Source organism: Chelon labrosus, assembly GCF_963514085.1.
Source record: "Chelon labrosus genome assembly, chromosome: 2".
In the NCBI taxonomy this organism is placed as follows: Eukaryota; Metazoa; Chordata; class Actinopteri; order Mugiliformes; family Mugilidae; genus Chelon; species Chelon labrosus.
Genome location: NC_140338.1, coordinates 5,633,617 through 5,649,804, shown reverse-complemented (window position 1 = coordinate 5,649,804; position 16,188 = coordinate 5,633,617). Strand labels below are relative to the sequence as shown.

At 43.9% G+C, this 16,188-nt stretch overlaps 1 protein-coding gene across 2 annotated transcripts in view; it reads right to left on the bottom strand.

The window, feature by feature from the left end:
* Window positions 1–16,188, bottom strand: part of tenm3 (teneurin transmembrane protein 3) — a 222,162-nt gene that overhangs the window by 22,033 nt on the left and 183,941 nt on the right. For both annotated transcript variants that reach the window (XM_084560677.1, XM_084560678.1), the window contains 10 exons: window positions 15,439–15,540; window positions 15,150–15,323; window positions 14,703–14,762; window positions 14,310–14,472; window positions 12,874–13,012; window positions 12,656–12,761; window positions 12,369–12,511; window positions 10,911–11,089; window positions 7,102–7,206; window positions 5,053–5,183 (listed from right to left, as the gene is read on the bottom strand). In XM_084560677.1, the coding sequence (XP_084416803.1) occupies window positions 5,053–5,183; window positions 7,102–7,206; window positions 10,911–11,089; window positions 12,369–12,511; window positions 12,656–12,761; window positions 12,874–13,012; window positions 14,310–14,472; window positions 14,703–14,762; window positions 15,150–15,323; window positions 15,439–15,540 (1,302 nt within the window). The remainder of the gene's footprint in view (window positions 1–5,052; window positions 5,184–7,101; window positions 7,207–10,910; window positions 11,090–12,368; window positions 12,512–12,655; window positions 12,762–12,873; window positions 13,013–14,309; window positions 14,473–14,702; window positions 14,763–15,149; window positions 15,324–15,438; window positions 15,541–16,188) is intronic.

Below are 16,188 nucleotides of genomic sequence, written 5' to 3'. Positions count from 1 at the left end.
ACAGGCGGTTCTTCAGTGTGACTGGGATTACACACTGTGTTCCCATTGGAATGAAGGAATGTGGTCCAACGCTGCCCAGACAACCTCTACATGTGGTCTGAGCAATTGGCTCTCAATGCATCCTCAATGCTTCTACGCCTCATGGCTGCTTATTGTCCCCATTACTATTCCTCCAGGCGGCAGACTGGATCATGAGGTAAGCCACTAACAACAGGTGAAATGGGATCCAGTGGACCCTGCTTACACAACTGGAAGACTTTGTAGATGATATTGCTCTTTTGTCCCACAACCACCAACAAATGCAAGAAAAATTGAGAGTGGTAGAACAGAAGGCAGCTGAAACAGGTCTCCACATTAGCACACAGAAGACCAAAGTGCTCAAGGCTAACACCAAGACACTGGCCAGCCTGGTGGTTTAACCACCAACCACTAGAAGACGTCAACTTCTTCATTTAACTATGAAGTGAGGTAGCAAGTGATGGCAGATCAGAGGGGGATGTAAGGAGGAGAATAGGCTTGGCAAGAGTTGCATTTGGCACGACGGGGTCCAATGGGGAGCACGTAACATCACACTCAAGACCAAAATACGCCTATTCAACGCCTATTCGAGTATAAAAAACATACTCCTCTACGGATCTGAGCCAACCACTGCCTCAGACGTATCCTTAACATCAGATGGCCTGACGAAATAAAGAACGAAGAGCTGTGGCAAAGAACAAAGCAACCCGCAATAGAAGTGGACATAAAGAAACGGAAATGGGGATGGACTGGGCACGCATTGCATAAACCGCCATCACACGCCAAGCCCTGCAGTGGTACCCGCAGGGTAAATGTGGTCGGGGGAGGCCTGGAGAGGCTGGGATGGAACTGGACAAGGTGGAAAAATACCACCAGTGGCCTATGCTCCTTCAAGGAGGAACAGGCGCAAGAAGAAGAAGAAGCATCCTTAATGGATTGCGTACTTAGAGCTGCCCACTGGTGATCCAGGATGCACCAGTTGTCAGCAGGGCCTTTGGTCATAGCTCCTTGGGTCATAGCCCCAACAAAAACGACACATAGCCCCACATTTGGCCTTTTGTTGGCCACCATTCACAACAGTAGGGGGTTAAAATTCTTAAAGATTGTGCAAGTGGAAGGCTGGATGTACAGTACAAACCGTGGCAAATATATTCTTCAAAATGAAAACGCAGGGTCACAAGGGACCAATTGGTACATTTACTTTGACAAGTCTGTTTTTGTAGTTGTTCTCGGGAGCACTGGATCTGTCGTGTTGAAGAACCGGCCACATATCTAAACAATTAAGCAATAAATAAGCTCAGGTGTTAAAGTCCCGTCAATAAGAGGCTGTTCAACTGGACAACTGCGCCTCATCCAGTGAATTAAAACAAACTTCTGATCCAAGACCCATAAAACACGCAGGATCCCGGCGCCAGCTAGCCAGTCTTTATCGCTTTCTAAATGACGTGCTGTTTGTTCAAACTCCGGTTTACGAAGACCGATAGCTCCAGGTCTGGAGCTAGACTCACCTCACGGAGCCACGAGGCAACGGGAAGCGCCGCAAATTAACCAATCAATTGTTTTGCAGACCGGTTTCATTAAAGTGAGAGTCTCGCTGGAAAACGTTCAAGAGCCATTTCTCTCATCTTTTCATTTCAGCCACTCGTTCATTTGTAAATTAGCACCGGTTGAATGCAGCGAGGTGAATAGAGGAGGGCAGAGAGGGAGGATATTGGGATGCTGGCTGGTGGCCAGCTGGACGAAACACAAGACCGTCCTGGAGCACAGCCAAAAGACATGCAGGGCCACAGCCACACGGTACCAGGGGAAACAAATCATTTCGCTGATTGGCATGGTGTATCATGTTAATGTGGATCCAAGCACACCACGACTTTCATTTCATGTGCCACCAAACGGGTCTCCCTAATTGCCCTCTGATAGTCCTTATTTATAACGACCAGTGTGGCCATTAAAACGCATCTCAAGCCAATTCAGGAGTTTTCTCAGCATCCATGTTCCTGATTTAGTCTTTACTCACTATGCTGTTAATCCCATGGGATTCTTGCAGTTTATATTTATAGTAAAGTGCAAGCTTTAAAGCAATTCTTACTTTTCTGGCGCAGCACTTAGTAAAAATTTGACCATGAACAACTCCACCTCCCTCCAAAGTCCCACCCGCTTCCCCCTTGCCTGACCTTTGACGCTCCCCTACTCCCCTGACGCATTGGGAAAGTAAAGGTGGAGGATAGAGTGAAAACAGCACATTAAATAAAAGTCAAACCTATATGTGGTATAAAAATGTGGTATCTCTGCCAAAGATGCGCACAACTCGCAAGTGGTGACAGCGGAGCATTTTAAGATGACAAAAAATGCCAGAAAGATACAAGAATTGCTTTAAATTCTCTACACAACTTTGCAGCTTGGATTTTATTTCATTTATTTAATTATTTTGCTCACCTTGTCCTTGTCGGTAACATCTCCTATATGTGAGTCTACCTGCACTTCCACATCTGTGAGAGGAAACTTAAGCAACTGACCTTCAGAGGTAGAATATTTGATTTAGGACATGTCTTCACATCCGCCAGGTTTCATGAAATGTTTTTTTAATTTAGGAGGTAAGACTTGGATCCACTGGAAATATGCAGTATGGAACATGGATCCGGATGGTGTATGTGTGTGTCCAATATGATTGGAAGCTCACTATGCTGCATGCCTGCCGCACATACTGTACATTATTGACCTCGGAAGCGGTAGTCGGTAAACAAACACATCCTCAGATTAAAACCCCCCATCCCATCAGCAGCTGTCAACTGCACAATCCACTTATCGTCCCATAAAAAGTTGCCAGCGTTGACATTTCTCGTGTCCGACCGACAGTAGATGTTTTCATTATTTCACCAGACAAGCAGCTTAAACATGCAGTTTCTCATTAACGGGCATCTTTCGCCGCGTATACACACATCGCTCAGCAGGACCAGCGAGCCGAATAAAAAACAGTATACATAATTGTTTTGAATTTAGCACAATGGCTGGATTAAAGTTCACCGCCGTTTATTGAGACGAACAATTACTCCCACCGTCATTAACGGCTTAAATTGGCGTCTCGTTGCTGCTGCGGGACGGATGAACTGTCGCTGAGTTTCTCGTACGCGCGTGCAGCCGGCACATCTGCGGTATTCATAATGTATGTTTGCTCACCTTCACATGCCCAGTTGCAAAAAAAAAACAAAAAAACACATGTATCTACAGCTCATTATCCAGAGCTCACTAGTAATATACAACACTCCCTGTTACAACGAGGGGACCACACACTGCAGCAGCACATTCATTAAGGTTTATTGGACCGTGTTGAGAGTCGCACTACTGTGTGGATCAAACTCCCCAGAGGCCACAAGACGGCACATGCTCTTTTTTTTTTATTAGGCAGGGCTGGTTGGAGAGCGCTTCATGTAATATTCAAGCGCTGCAGACAAATCACTGTCCTGTCCCGCTTCCCTATTATTAGCATGTAACAACGACAGACACGGTGTCACAACAAACACAAAGTGAAACCTCGCTGTCATCTGCGTCGTCCCAGGTAGTCCGATCACACCTGTCCAGCTTTAAGTGTCTGCGTTCGCACCTGTCCTTAAAATGTGTCTTGTTTTGTAGCAACTGCTGTCCCTAATGAGTCCACCACTGTTTCAGAACGACGGACAACGACGTTTTATTGCGTGTACGACACGTTGCGTTATTATTTATTAATCGCAGCCCTAATGTTAGTTAATTTTAGAGATCCTCAGATTATAACTTCAATCCTGGAAGCTTCTAGCGTTCAGGTTTCATTTTAAAAACGGTTTCCCTTGCCTTGTTATGTCATTATTTATTCATTTTGACATACTGTATTAACACAGTGGACCTAAAACCACATTAAAAACGTAAAATCTAAGAATCCGAGTAAGAAAAAGTTGTATTTTTCACTATAAAAACCACAAACATGTTTAACGAACCATTTTTACAACTTAGAACGCAAATCTAAACTGTACATTTCAAAAGTATATGTACAAATTTAGCAAACAACACAAGTTATTTACAACTATTTACACTGAAATGCAGGAAAGGCATTTACAACCATTTATAAAACAATGAGGTGTCACAATAAGTGATGTGTAAAGGTCACAAATCTCTCCAATCTCAAAACTTGCAGCCGTCACTCCATAAATTGTATACAGTGTCACTCCCACAACGTTTCCCTCTTCCTTAGCAACCATTGCCATATATTGCATATTTCCACCAATAGATTTTTTTCTTTTTTTCTTTCAAGCACTTGAAGCCAGCTAGCGCTCTCCACTTGCTAGCGTTGTCTTTTTCACCGTTTCTTCTTGCCCCAAACATGACGACAGTATTCAGGAAAAGGCATGGCGTATTATTTATAACAAGTCCAGTTTTACTTGGCCTATCAACACAATTTAAAAACTGCAATATAGTTTGAAGTCAGCACTTTCTACACAAGTTGAAACGGAGACTCAGTGAGGCTGTTGTTGTTGCTACGTCGTCTTAAATCGGTCATGCGATGTGATCGGTCCAGAGTTAACTACATGAGGCTCCTTATATGTCAACGTGATCCCATTAACCACATGCCAATATGGCTTTTAATCACAGATAGTGCACTCATATCAAATAATTTCATTAGATAATTCTTGTTTAGTTCTTATTTAGTTAACATTTGTGATCAGATTCCCCAGGAGGTGGACAGAGGTGGACCTCTGGCCCACAATGTGTTGGAAAAGGCTTTAGCCCAGTGTGACCCTGGGTTATACTTAGTGGATAATGAACTTCACAAGCTGTTAAGCGGACTGTTGCCATGGATTCAGTGAGTTACATTTAGACTTCACTGCTGGTCTCTCATTCACCACGACCTCACCGTTAGGTCCCCAAATCAGATCAGCCACTGGCTTCAACACACACCTCCGGACTCTCAAAAGCCTTTCACCATAAGCGCCTAAAAATACCCTCATGTCCACGTCGATTCTTTTTCTGCAGGTTCTATTTTTCTCTCAGCTGGAGAGCACTCACCCTGAGTTTCCTCCCAAAGACGGTGACTTTTCCTCGCGTCTGCTCCTTCCTGAATCTCCATTCCACCAGGTTTTGGCCGTTCTCTCCCGGCAGGGTCATGTTACGCCGTGCCACGGTTGGGTTGGCAGCACCTGGGAGTGGAAAGGAAAAAGAACACCAACGATGAAAAGAAGAAGATCATGCAAAGAAAAAAGGGAATTCATATGATCTATTTACACACAAGCGGAGGCTTTGGATTGTGACTGAGTTATAATTCTTGTGTTGAAGTGGCTTAATTTACAGGAACATGTGCATCTCACACTTTTTTTTACAGTGAATTATAATTTCTTTAATCCTGCTAGAACCGCAATGCAGCAGTATAAAAAGCAATCGCTCAAAGAACTTTACCACATGGTACATTCAAGTGTGGATTTAGACAATCTGCACACTTTTAATGTTTCCGTTTTTCATACGAACCGTTCTACTGTAATGTTGTAGCTCTGAACCATCTAATAAAAACCAGACTCCAGATCAAGAATCAATCTCTGTGAGCACCACTTGTGTTTTATCTAACGTTGTAAAAGTTATACGGCTGCAGTTTGGTGGATGCAAATGCAGACTTGTGAATGTTTGAAATTCTTCACTTCCGTACCGCTCACAATAAACTAAATGTCTTGACGTGAAGATAATCCGGTGCAATCATTAAGAGACTTCACCTCTTGTATCTGTGTCATGTAGATGACATATATCATCTATATGTGATATTTGTGCTGAAAACACTGTGTCAGCGCCGAGTGGTGGAGGAAAAACCATCTGAAAACAAGACACTATGATCCTTTTTCACAAACGGGCCTTTCAGAGGGTGTTTAACTGCAGAGAGGTGGCATCTTCAAGGGCTTGGAGACGTGTCGTCCAACGCGGCTTCTTCGGTTCGTAAGGTCTGGTGGAGAGTTGGGGTTTTAATGAGAACATCTGTGGGAAGTCTGTACATTCCTCTACACCCAGGCAAAAACAGAGCGGTGTAAGTTAATACGGTTCAGTGCAATAAGGAATGTACCGAGGCGTACACGGAGAGCCAGCTCTTCAGGCCAGGGCTCAGCTGTCCACCTACACCTGACCCCAATGAAGGCCACGAGGCGAAAGACGCCAGCCTAATAAAGTTGTTCCATTTCCTAGAAGTGCTGCTGCGGTATTGATCTTTCTAAAATTTCCTTTTCCTCCTCCATGAACATTGGGAGCAGGTGAAGTTGTGCCAGAAATACAATTTCCTCTACACCTACACTTGAAGGACAGAAGGACACTCCTTTGAAGAGAACTACATCCACATTTTAGCCAGAGAAGATAGATGTTTTGAAAGAGGAGTAAAGTTTGTTACATACAAGAACCCAGAAATTTGTTTTTGTTCTGGAGGTGAGCAAGTACGAGAACAAAGCTCGTTCTGTCCAGGTCATTTATACATCGCGAGGAACATCTTTTGTGTCAGACGTGCTCCTATTTCTGAGAATAGTTGCCAGACACCACACAAGAAAAAATTTTCTCCTCGTAAGATGTGTCAAGAACAAGCCACGAAAACTCCCAAACGAGAGGAGAAAGAGCTAATTTCTCGGTTCTTGAGGAGTATGTAACAAAGGAAGACGTCTATGTCCAAACTGGATAACCCTTCTCTGAACATTGGAGGCGGACTGAGATTTAAACTCAATCGACAACACAGTCTGAACATCTGCACCCAAGAGGTTTCGTCCCCGTTCACACCTTGAGTGTGAGGTCTCTGGCTGATAATGGCTCATTAGAGCAACATTCATTGGGAAAGGTAAACAGAATCCATTTCCTACAAGTACAGGTGAGTATCTGGTTGAGTTCCTGGTGAGTAACACCCACAGATGTTCCTGTTTAAACCCAAACTCCCCTCTGTCTCTTTCACAGCTGAAGACTTGGATGAAACGTCTTCAAGAAACTCTACAAGTCCAGATGTTCTTGTTTCAGCTGTGTTTTATGAATATACCTAGGTCCTGGATGACTGAGAACCTTCACAGATCCCGTGACGGAAGGATATTCTCACTGAAAACATACCTGCCAGTATGTGGGGCTCTGTCTGGTAGTGCGTGTCCATCCCATTGGCGTAGATGACCCTCAGCGAATGGTCGTTGCCCACCTGGTAGCTGTTACGAAGCTGGTCTGTGTGGGAGAAAGACCGGGAGACGGCGGACATGAATGAACCGTTCATTGTCAAAAGCAGCAACTGAACTGAGACAAACAAAGAGGGGAAGGCGAGAAAGTGAGAAACGTAAGGGGAGAAGCGGCGCAATTAATTTCCGAGGGCAGCGTTTCAACCCGCTAATGGAGCAAAGAGCAGGGAATTAACGTTCCCCAGCCTCTTTTAATTAGGTTCCCCTTGACCTCTCTCTGGACTAATGGCTGTGTGCGAGCTCTGCAGACAGAGGCCCTCTAGGCTAGTTCACATTTTAATTCCCCCGTCCTTCTGATACACTATCAGGGAAATGGCTCCTCGTCGAATGACTTTCTCTTTAACAATTAATCAAAGGGAAAACTTTTTTTTGCGTTGACCACTGCACTTTTTTTCCCGGGGGGCACTTTAAAATAGAGAAACATTTATACGTCTGATGCCACTTTTATTATCAGATGTCTTCTAAATTAGTCCAACAGATCCAGCGACAAAAGCTTGTTCTTGGATCCAGCATTCAATACAACGTCTAAATCCATGCTCGTATGAAACTAATAAATCATTACATTACATTTTGACCTTTCAAATCGGGTTCAAAATAGAATTCGATGATAGATACTTTAATTTTAAATTTCCGACTTAAATCCTACAAGCATTGGCCGTTATTTTATGAGGCTGCGGTTTAATTGTGCCTCTGCAGCGTGGGGCGTTACTTTTCCCTCACCAAATAAATAAAAATGAATCTTTGCACAACGAATGGGGAGCAACAACCAACACAGTGCATTAGGGCGAGGCCATGAGAAGGCAGTGGCGGGTACATTTAGCGTGTTTGTCCTTGCAGAGCGCGGCTGTCAAACTGCCTCCACGAAGCAATAAACAACAACATTATGATGACAAAACACGGCCGCGATATTAGCTCGTTTACCATCTCTGGTCTGCGCCTAATGAGATTTCACATTTCCTCGATCACTTGCACACGCACGCAGTTTGGACGGCGAGGAGAGGAGGCGAAGCGATAAATAATGTACATGAATTGATGGAGAGGAATGCTACACTTGTCGATGGCTTTGAATAACTTATTACGTTCCAATCAATACCGCCTCGCTGCGAGAGAATAACCTCTCTGTCTTCCCTCGCACTCTGGGTAAACATAGCACGCTCTGAAACAAATCACTGCCGGCCACCGGAGGCCTCGCTTCCACTGCCTCATTAGTTCAGATTTAACAAGAGCATCAGTGCTAAATTATTGTATTCCCTCGCTGTTCAGGCTCGAACGTCGAGGCAACGAGGGATGATGACGACGCTGAAACTTGTTTTTGTTTGCTTTTCTTTTTGCGGCGGCCTGGCGTTACTGGAGAGGAAGCGCTGACATGTTTCAGTCTGCTCTCAGACCTGGAAGCAGACGGTGTGCACAGAATGGGTGACCGGTGGAAGCACGCCTTGTTAGATGAAGCGGTCGCAGTCGTCACCACACCTTGCAGGATCTGCGTACTCACAGATGGCAACAACTAGCTACGAGTCTGTTAACACGCCATCTGGATTCCATTACGGTGCATCTTTCAACCGGTGCAGAGAAAGAAAAAAAATAATAGCTCTGCACACAACTGGAGAGTCCTACAACGGTTGCTGTTGCTGCTTCTCTTCTGTCCATTACTGCATGAAGCCTTGTCCAAAACATTTAACTGGCATGATAAATTCTGAATGGAGCAACGTCAGACCTAAATCCCCTCAGAAATTACTGCTGAAATCAGGTAGGATTACTTAATTGTACTTCACTCCATCTGGATTTCATTATGTTTCAAGTGACACCTCCACAACAACTGGAGAGTCCTGCAACCGTTCTGAGCCATTTTATGAGGAATAAATCCAACATGTATGACAACGTCAACGTTACTCGTCTGTCTGCCACTGCATATCAGAGCGGAGCAACTCCGGACCAACTTCCAAGGTTGTGCTGGCTATATTTTATATATTTTTACGTTTCTGGTTAACATTAACAGAGTTGCCAACACACTTTCATCCAGAGGTGGGTAGAGTACTCTAAATTTGTACTCAAGTAAGAGTGTTGTTACTTCAAAGTAATATTACTCCAGTAGAAGTAAAAAAAAAAAAAAAAAGTGTTCGCCGATAATTCTACTCAAGTACTGAGGGACTGTTTGATTGTAATGTCTGATTCATCTATTTTTTTTTTTAGAAATGATGTAATCAGACAGATGGAAATATAAAATAATGTGCAATAAAAATAAAGAATAGGTTTAGAAAATAACAAATTAAGACACAAACTGCCAAATCTCGCTTTTGGCCGCTGTGCCGCCACAGTTTGTGTGCGGCCATGTGACTGCATGGCTACGTCCGATTGGTTAAACAGAGCCATGTTGTGGATCCACTGGTGAAATTTAGTGAAGACAGTAGTGAATCGAGTGTAGCCCACTGTAGCGGAGTAAAGGCACTTGTACAGTACTGCAGAACCTAGACGCGGTAACCTACGTACGTAGCCTACGCTGGTGCGAGTCATTATACTTGTGTGCTCGTCAGTCTGGCTCGCTCTGTAACAACGCCACCCAAACACTAGTCGGCGCTGTGTCTTTTTTTTGCCAGTCGGGTTAATTTTTGTTTCTACTTCCTGCTTCACTTTCAACAATGGCGACTGAAACTTTCAGCGAAATTCGGCCGAAATTTCGCCAAACACAATTCATACAAACGTTTGTATCTCCAAACCTCCTGAGTTAACCTTACAGATTCTTTATTGATCCAGGAAACAAGCAATTCGAAAACTGCAGAGCCGGAGAAGCAGCAAGAAAAACCAAACACGCTACAACCAAACAGACCAATCACAGCTCTCTCGTAATTACATTTCTGGAGATAGGTATCTGCATTGTTGCTGTAGCCTCTGCGTCAACTTAACATAGAAGTGTAAACTGCCTATTAAGGTAGCGGTTCTTCTTCACAAATCAAGTAAAAGCAAAAAGTACAGTGCAGTAAAACTACTCTTACAAGTACTTTTTCTTTTTCAAACAGTTATTCAAGTAAAAGTAACCTGTTACTACCCACCTCTGTCTCATCTCTGTCACCTCTGAGCATTATTTTATGACTGTGAGGCTGAAAAATTAAGCCAACGTGGATATGCAAAAAAAAAAACTGCAGTGCACCAAGGACTACCTGAGGCTGAATCCAAAAGACTCCATCCTATGTTAAAGTTTAGCTTTACAGTAGCAATAACCACGTTTACAGCCAGATACAGTTCCGGTCTCTACAGCTAATTCCCCCCGTTCTGGAGTGAGTTTTTATATAAGCCACCATTTCAAACTGTGTTACTAACCTGAAGAGTTGGCAGCTCTGACTGCAGCCTCAGGACACAAATAACTAGTACTTCACATTGTTTTCTCAGCTGTCACTATAGAGAGTTGTGGAGCTGGGTGGAAACCTAAGATCTCCTGCGATGAAAACAGTTGTCGCTTTTAAAACGATCGAGGCTTTTTTCCATTGTGACATCTCTTTCTGAATCTCTGCTGAAAAGGAAACCAGGTGCTGCTTCCAAGTGAGAGAGAAGTTAATTCTACGGGGACAAAACCGTTCAGCGGGATTCACATTAGAGGAGCAGCTGCAATATAAATGCTGTCACGGTGAACGCTGTCTTCACTCTCTCAAACGTTCCTTCTTATTTTGTCTCAGTCGCTCGTCTGTGTAAACATCTCACCTTGCACTAAAGTGTAGAAGGAGTCTACGGATGACAGGTTGGTTGTTATGGAGACGTCCTCATCCCTCCCGGACGTCTCGATGTCCACCGCAACAGCCCCAGACGACATGTCGCCGTGGAGATTGGTTACCACGCCGGTGGGGAAGGTCACGTTAGTCAGACGACCCTCGCTGTCGTAGCTGCAAAAGCAGTGAGGAGGACAGAGAAAGGGGCGAGCAAAGACAGAGGAGACGCCGTTAGTGTAATGTGCTTTATGAAAACCTGCAAGAATAAAACATAATAAAAAGAATAAAACACCTGAATCTGCATAAAACTGCACATCCACACACGAAGCAGTAGCCACTTTCTTACAGCTAAATGTCCTTGGGTTGGTTCTGAGAATTAACTATTTTAGTGAAGGTGGGATTTTGACTAGCTCTGCCACAGCCGGAGGCAGAGGCTGGAATTCATTTGGACAACATTAATGTTGAAGTTATGCCCAGACACAGACGGCTGGTTTGAGCCAGAGCACATGATATTCTTACATTAGCACACTCTCCTCTTTTCCATGCACATGTTCACTGCCACCTGCAGCAGGCCATCCATCCATCCATCCATCCATCCATCCATCCATCCATCATGCATCCATCCATTCATGTATGCATGCATTCATGCATCAAACAATCCATGAATCCATGCATCCATCCTTCCATCCATCTTACATGCATGCATGCACCCATCCATCGATGCATCCCTGCATGCATCCATGGATCCATCTTCCCTTCTATCATCTTCCATGCATGCATGCATGCATGCATCCATCCATCATCCATCCATCCATGCACCAATCAATTCACACATCTATCCATCCATCCATCCATCCATCCTTCCATCCATCTTCCATGCATGTATGCATCCATCTATCATCATCCATCCCTGCATTCATCCATGCATCAATCCATGCATCAATCATCCATCCATCCGTCCATCCATCCATCCATCCATCCATCCATCCGTTCATCCGTCCATCCATCCAACTTCCATGCATGTATGCATCAATCTATCCATCATCCGTCCATCCATCCAACCATCATGCATCAAACAATCCATCAATCAATCAGTCAGTCCATGCATCCATCCATCTTCCACGCATGCATGCATGCATCCATCCATCGATGCATCCATCCATCCTTCCATGCATGCATCCATCTATTATCATCCATCCCTGCATTCATCCATGCATCAATCAATCCATGCATCCATCCATCCTTCCATGCATGCATCCATCTATTATCATCCATCCCTGCATTCATCCATGCATCAATCCATGCATCAATCCATCCATCTATCCACCCATCCATCCATCCATCCATCCATCCATCCATCCATCCATCTATCCACCCATCCATCCATCCATCCATCCAGCAGTATATGCAGACTCTCATTTATCGACTTATAAACACGAATAATGCAGCTCACTCGTAGAAGGTGGTCCAGCCAATCTGGATGCTCTTGGTGGCAAGCAGGCCGCTGTTGCCGTGGTAACTGAACAGGACCAGTTCCTGACCCTGCGCCGTGAGAGTCTTCAGACCTCCATTAGTTCCGATGGTTAGCCAGATGACCTGAACACACAAAGCCGCAGACGGTTGAGGTTACACGTTCATATTCCATCAGACAAAGTGGAACTGCTCATGTTTTGACAAATAGCTGCTCTTCAACAGCCCCAGGGTCGGTGGAATCTCTGACCTCTAAACTGCTCATCTCACCTGATTGTCCGGGGATACCACGCGTACCGGCATCCTGTTGGTGTCTCTGCGGATACGGAGCGTGTTCCCGCTGCTGTCTGTCACCGCGGTTACATCCTCCTCGTTGCTGAGGACAGAGGGAAGATATGACAATAAAGAAGAAGAAAACATTTCATCACTGCTGACGGAGGTATCAGCTGGTCTTAGAAATTCACGACACTCTTTGTTAAAACACCAACCTGTAGCTGAAGTTGTATTTATAGTCTCCAGTGACCAGAGACATGGTAAACTGATGAGTCCCATTGGCATCAAACACATAGAGCTCTTGAGAAGCCGGAGAAGCCACTTCATAGGAGCTGGGTCCGGAGGCCAGAGAGCCTGAAAACACACAGGCAATCAGGAAGAGAGACGTGTTTATTTCTGTTTTCAATTTATTTTCTATTTGCTCACTTTTACGCAATTTAAAAATAATAAAAGGCAAAGATAAGATTATGATCTGAATAGCAGGAAGAAGCAGAGAACGCAAGAAGGCTTACTTGAAGCCTCGACTTTAATATTATTACAATTTCACAATATTTTAAAGGAGACAAAGTGAACATGAGCAATAACATGACTGCATAGAACTGATAGATGACTAAAGAGCACCTGAACTGTCTCCTGAGCAAAATAAATGAAACATATCACTGTAAATGAAACAAATACAACAGAGCAGTTAAATTATTTTTAAGGCATCTTTTCAAAGAAAACGTCCCCCCCCCCCCCCCCCCCCCCACACCTAAATGGGAAAAGCTGTTCTATAATTTGTCAGCCCTAAATCTTTATGAGAATCGACCTCTACAAGTTAAAACTTTTGGAGGAGGAAGGTCTAAAAACTGACGGGTTGAATGAGTGTGGACCTGCAGTAAATGAGCCTTCGCTCGTATGTAACTCTTAAATAAAACATATTTTAGAAATACTGATATAATAACAGTTATTATAATCTGGAGTTTCTGAAGTAGAGACGTACATTGCAAATGCAGGCTACTGTCATTGAATTTATTGGCCAATGTATGTAATATACGTTTAAATCTGTCTCCATTTTATGTACATTTGTTTATATGCAAATGTTTTTCTCATACTATTTTATTTTATTTTACTAGATTTTGTAATATTTATATTATTATTTTTTGATTATTTTTGATTATTCTTAATTTTTTTTCATTATTTAGTGTTTTTATTTTATATTTTTATTTTTATTTTATATTTTTAAACTATCTTCACCTATTTCTAATTTTCAAATTATAATTCTGACAGGAAAGGAAAATACTGGAGAAGCTGTACCGGTGAATTAAATCGTAACTCTCGGACAAACCCAAAACTATAAATGGCAGAAAAATAAATGAGGAACTTAAACAACTTTAGCCAAAACAACCAGGAAATAAAGAGACAAGATGTCCCGTCAAAAAATGAGCTAGTAACAGAAGGGGGAGGAGGTTTTATAACTTTTATTAAAGCCGTTAATGCTGCGGAGCGACAAAAACGAGGACTACAAATTTGTTTTTAAAATATCATTGTTTTTAATATTAAAGCTTGTATTTGAATGACGCCATGACACTGGAAGGGGTGGAGAACAACCACCAGTACCTGAACCTCCCCTGTATGCACCGTGTGAACTGTATGCAGCGTAAACACATACCAGTAGGTGGTTGGTTGCGTCGAATGGCTCGAATCCGGATGTTTCCGAGATCAGCCACGTACAGCGTCCCGTCCGGGGACACCACCAAAGAGGAAGGGCAATTCAGCCTGGCGTCTTTAGCGTAGCCGTCTCCTGTCTGATAGCAGTCACAGTTGGCATCGTTCTGTGGAAAAGAGAAAGACAGTTGGAACAAAAAAAAATAGACTGATAAGAAGTAGAGACAAAGAATCTAATTACATGGACAATTCAGCATGAATGTATTTAATCTGAGTCATTCTTCGGCTGCTAATGTGTTCAGTCTGAAATGAAGTGGGTTTGGTGAGCTCAGGAAAAAAAACAGCCGCAGTGTGACAAGAGGAAGAAAATAGCTTTGGAGTAGCTGCGGCGGAGTACCTTGCAGTCACAGTCTGATGCCGCTCCAGCTAGATGGGTAATTTCTCCGTCGGTTGACACCTGGTGTTGCGGAGGGAGCAAATGAAACACAGGCGATAAACAAAACGTCCCCTTTTCACAGAAACAAAAAGGAAACGACGAAGGCGCTCTGTTAAATCGACTTGTGCGCCTGCAGCTGGGCTTCACATCGGACCCGGGGCGTTCTATGTCACTGACTTCCCTCAGTTTTAATAGCTAAAGGCAGAAAAGACAAACTCTAAAAATTTAATTGGATCAAATGCACGATACGGTGACACTGACTAATGGTCACGCAACAGTTTCGCCCAAATCTGAGAGCAGTAGAACAGGTCCATCTCCACTCTGCAACCTAGTGTATTATCATCTATAGTTTTATATCGCTATTGCGTCAGGAAATGAGTATTTAGGAAACATATTCATGCACGTTACCTGTCGAATACGGTGGATTTTCTTCTCGTCTGTCTCTGCGATGTAGAGGATGCCGCTGTAGGACAAGGCAATAGCTGTAGCTCCCTCCAGCATGGTCTGGACGGCTCTCTTCCCCATCGTGTATTCTATACCAGGCACTTGGCAGTGCATGGGACGACCTGCCACGATTCGGACCTGAACGCAGACACAGAGATAGGGATGCTATGTGAAAACTATATTGAAAAGGTAAAAAGCAGCACGTGCAGCAGGGAGACATATGCACTGGCGTCGATATGGGCACAGATAATACCTGTCTGTTTTCAGTTATCTGCAGCACGACGTTGTTGTCCAGGACATAGATGGAGTTATCCATGGGGTTGATGGCGAGGTCCGTGGGCCATTCTAAACGAACCTGGATGAAGAAATGACAGAGGAGAGACAAGTCAAACCAATGCCCTATTAAGACTGAAAGGACTCTACATTTAGATCCTTCTAATAACTCGGTTCATTTCACAGCAATGTTTCTAACGACTCACTCCCAACAGCCGGAGCAATGCTTTACATTTACTGGACTCTTTAGTTCAGCTCAGTGCTCTGCAGGTAGCTGTCTTATGTGCATGCTAGTGTCGCAGGTCAGAGGTCGTGCTGAGGTCAGATTGTTGCTGACCTGCACCGTGGAGAGTGCATCTCCTGATTACACCCTGCAAACTTTTCTGAGTTGAGTGCATCAGTGCTCATGGCAGAACCTATTTCAGAACCTTGTTCTTGCAAACTTACACCAATCAGGCGTAACATTACGACCACATTCCTAATATTGTGTAGGTCTCCAAAACAGTTGTGACTCATCAGAGAATGGACATGGGCCTTCTGAAGGTGTCTGGTGACAGGATGTTGTTAGTGTGTGTGTGTGTGTGTGGGGGGGGGGGGGGGGGGGGGGGGGGGGGGGGGCTTTGAGGGGAGGGTCCTCTGTAGATCATCCCACAGATGCTTGATCAGTTTGGGATCTAGTGAATTTGGAGGCCAGGTCAACACCTTGTGCTGTTCTTCATGTTTTTTTTCC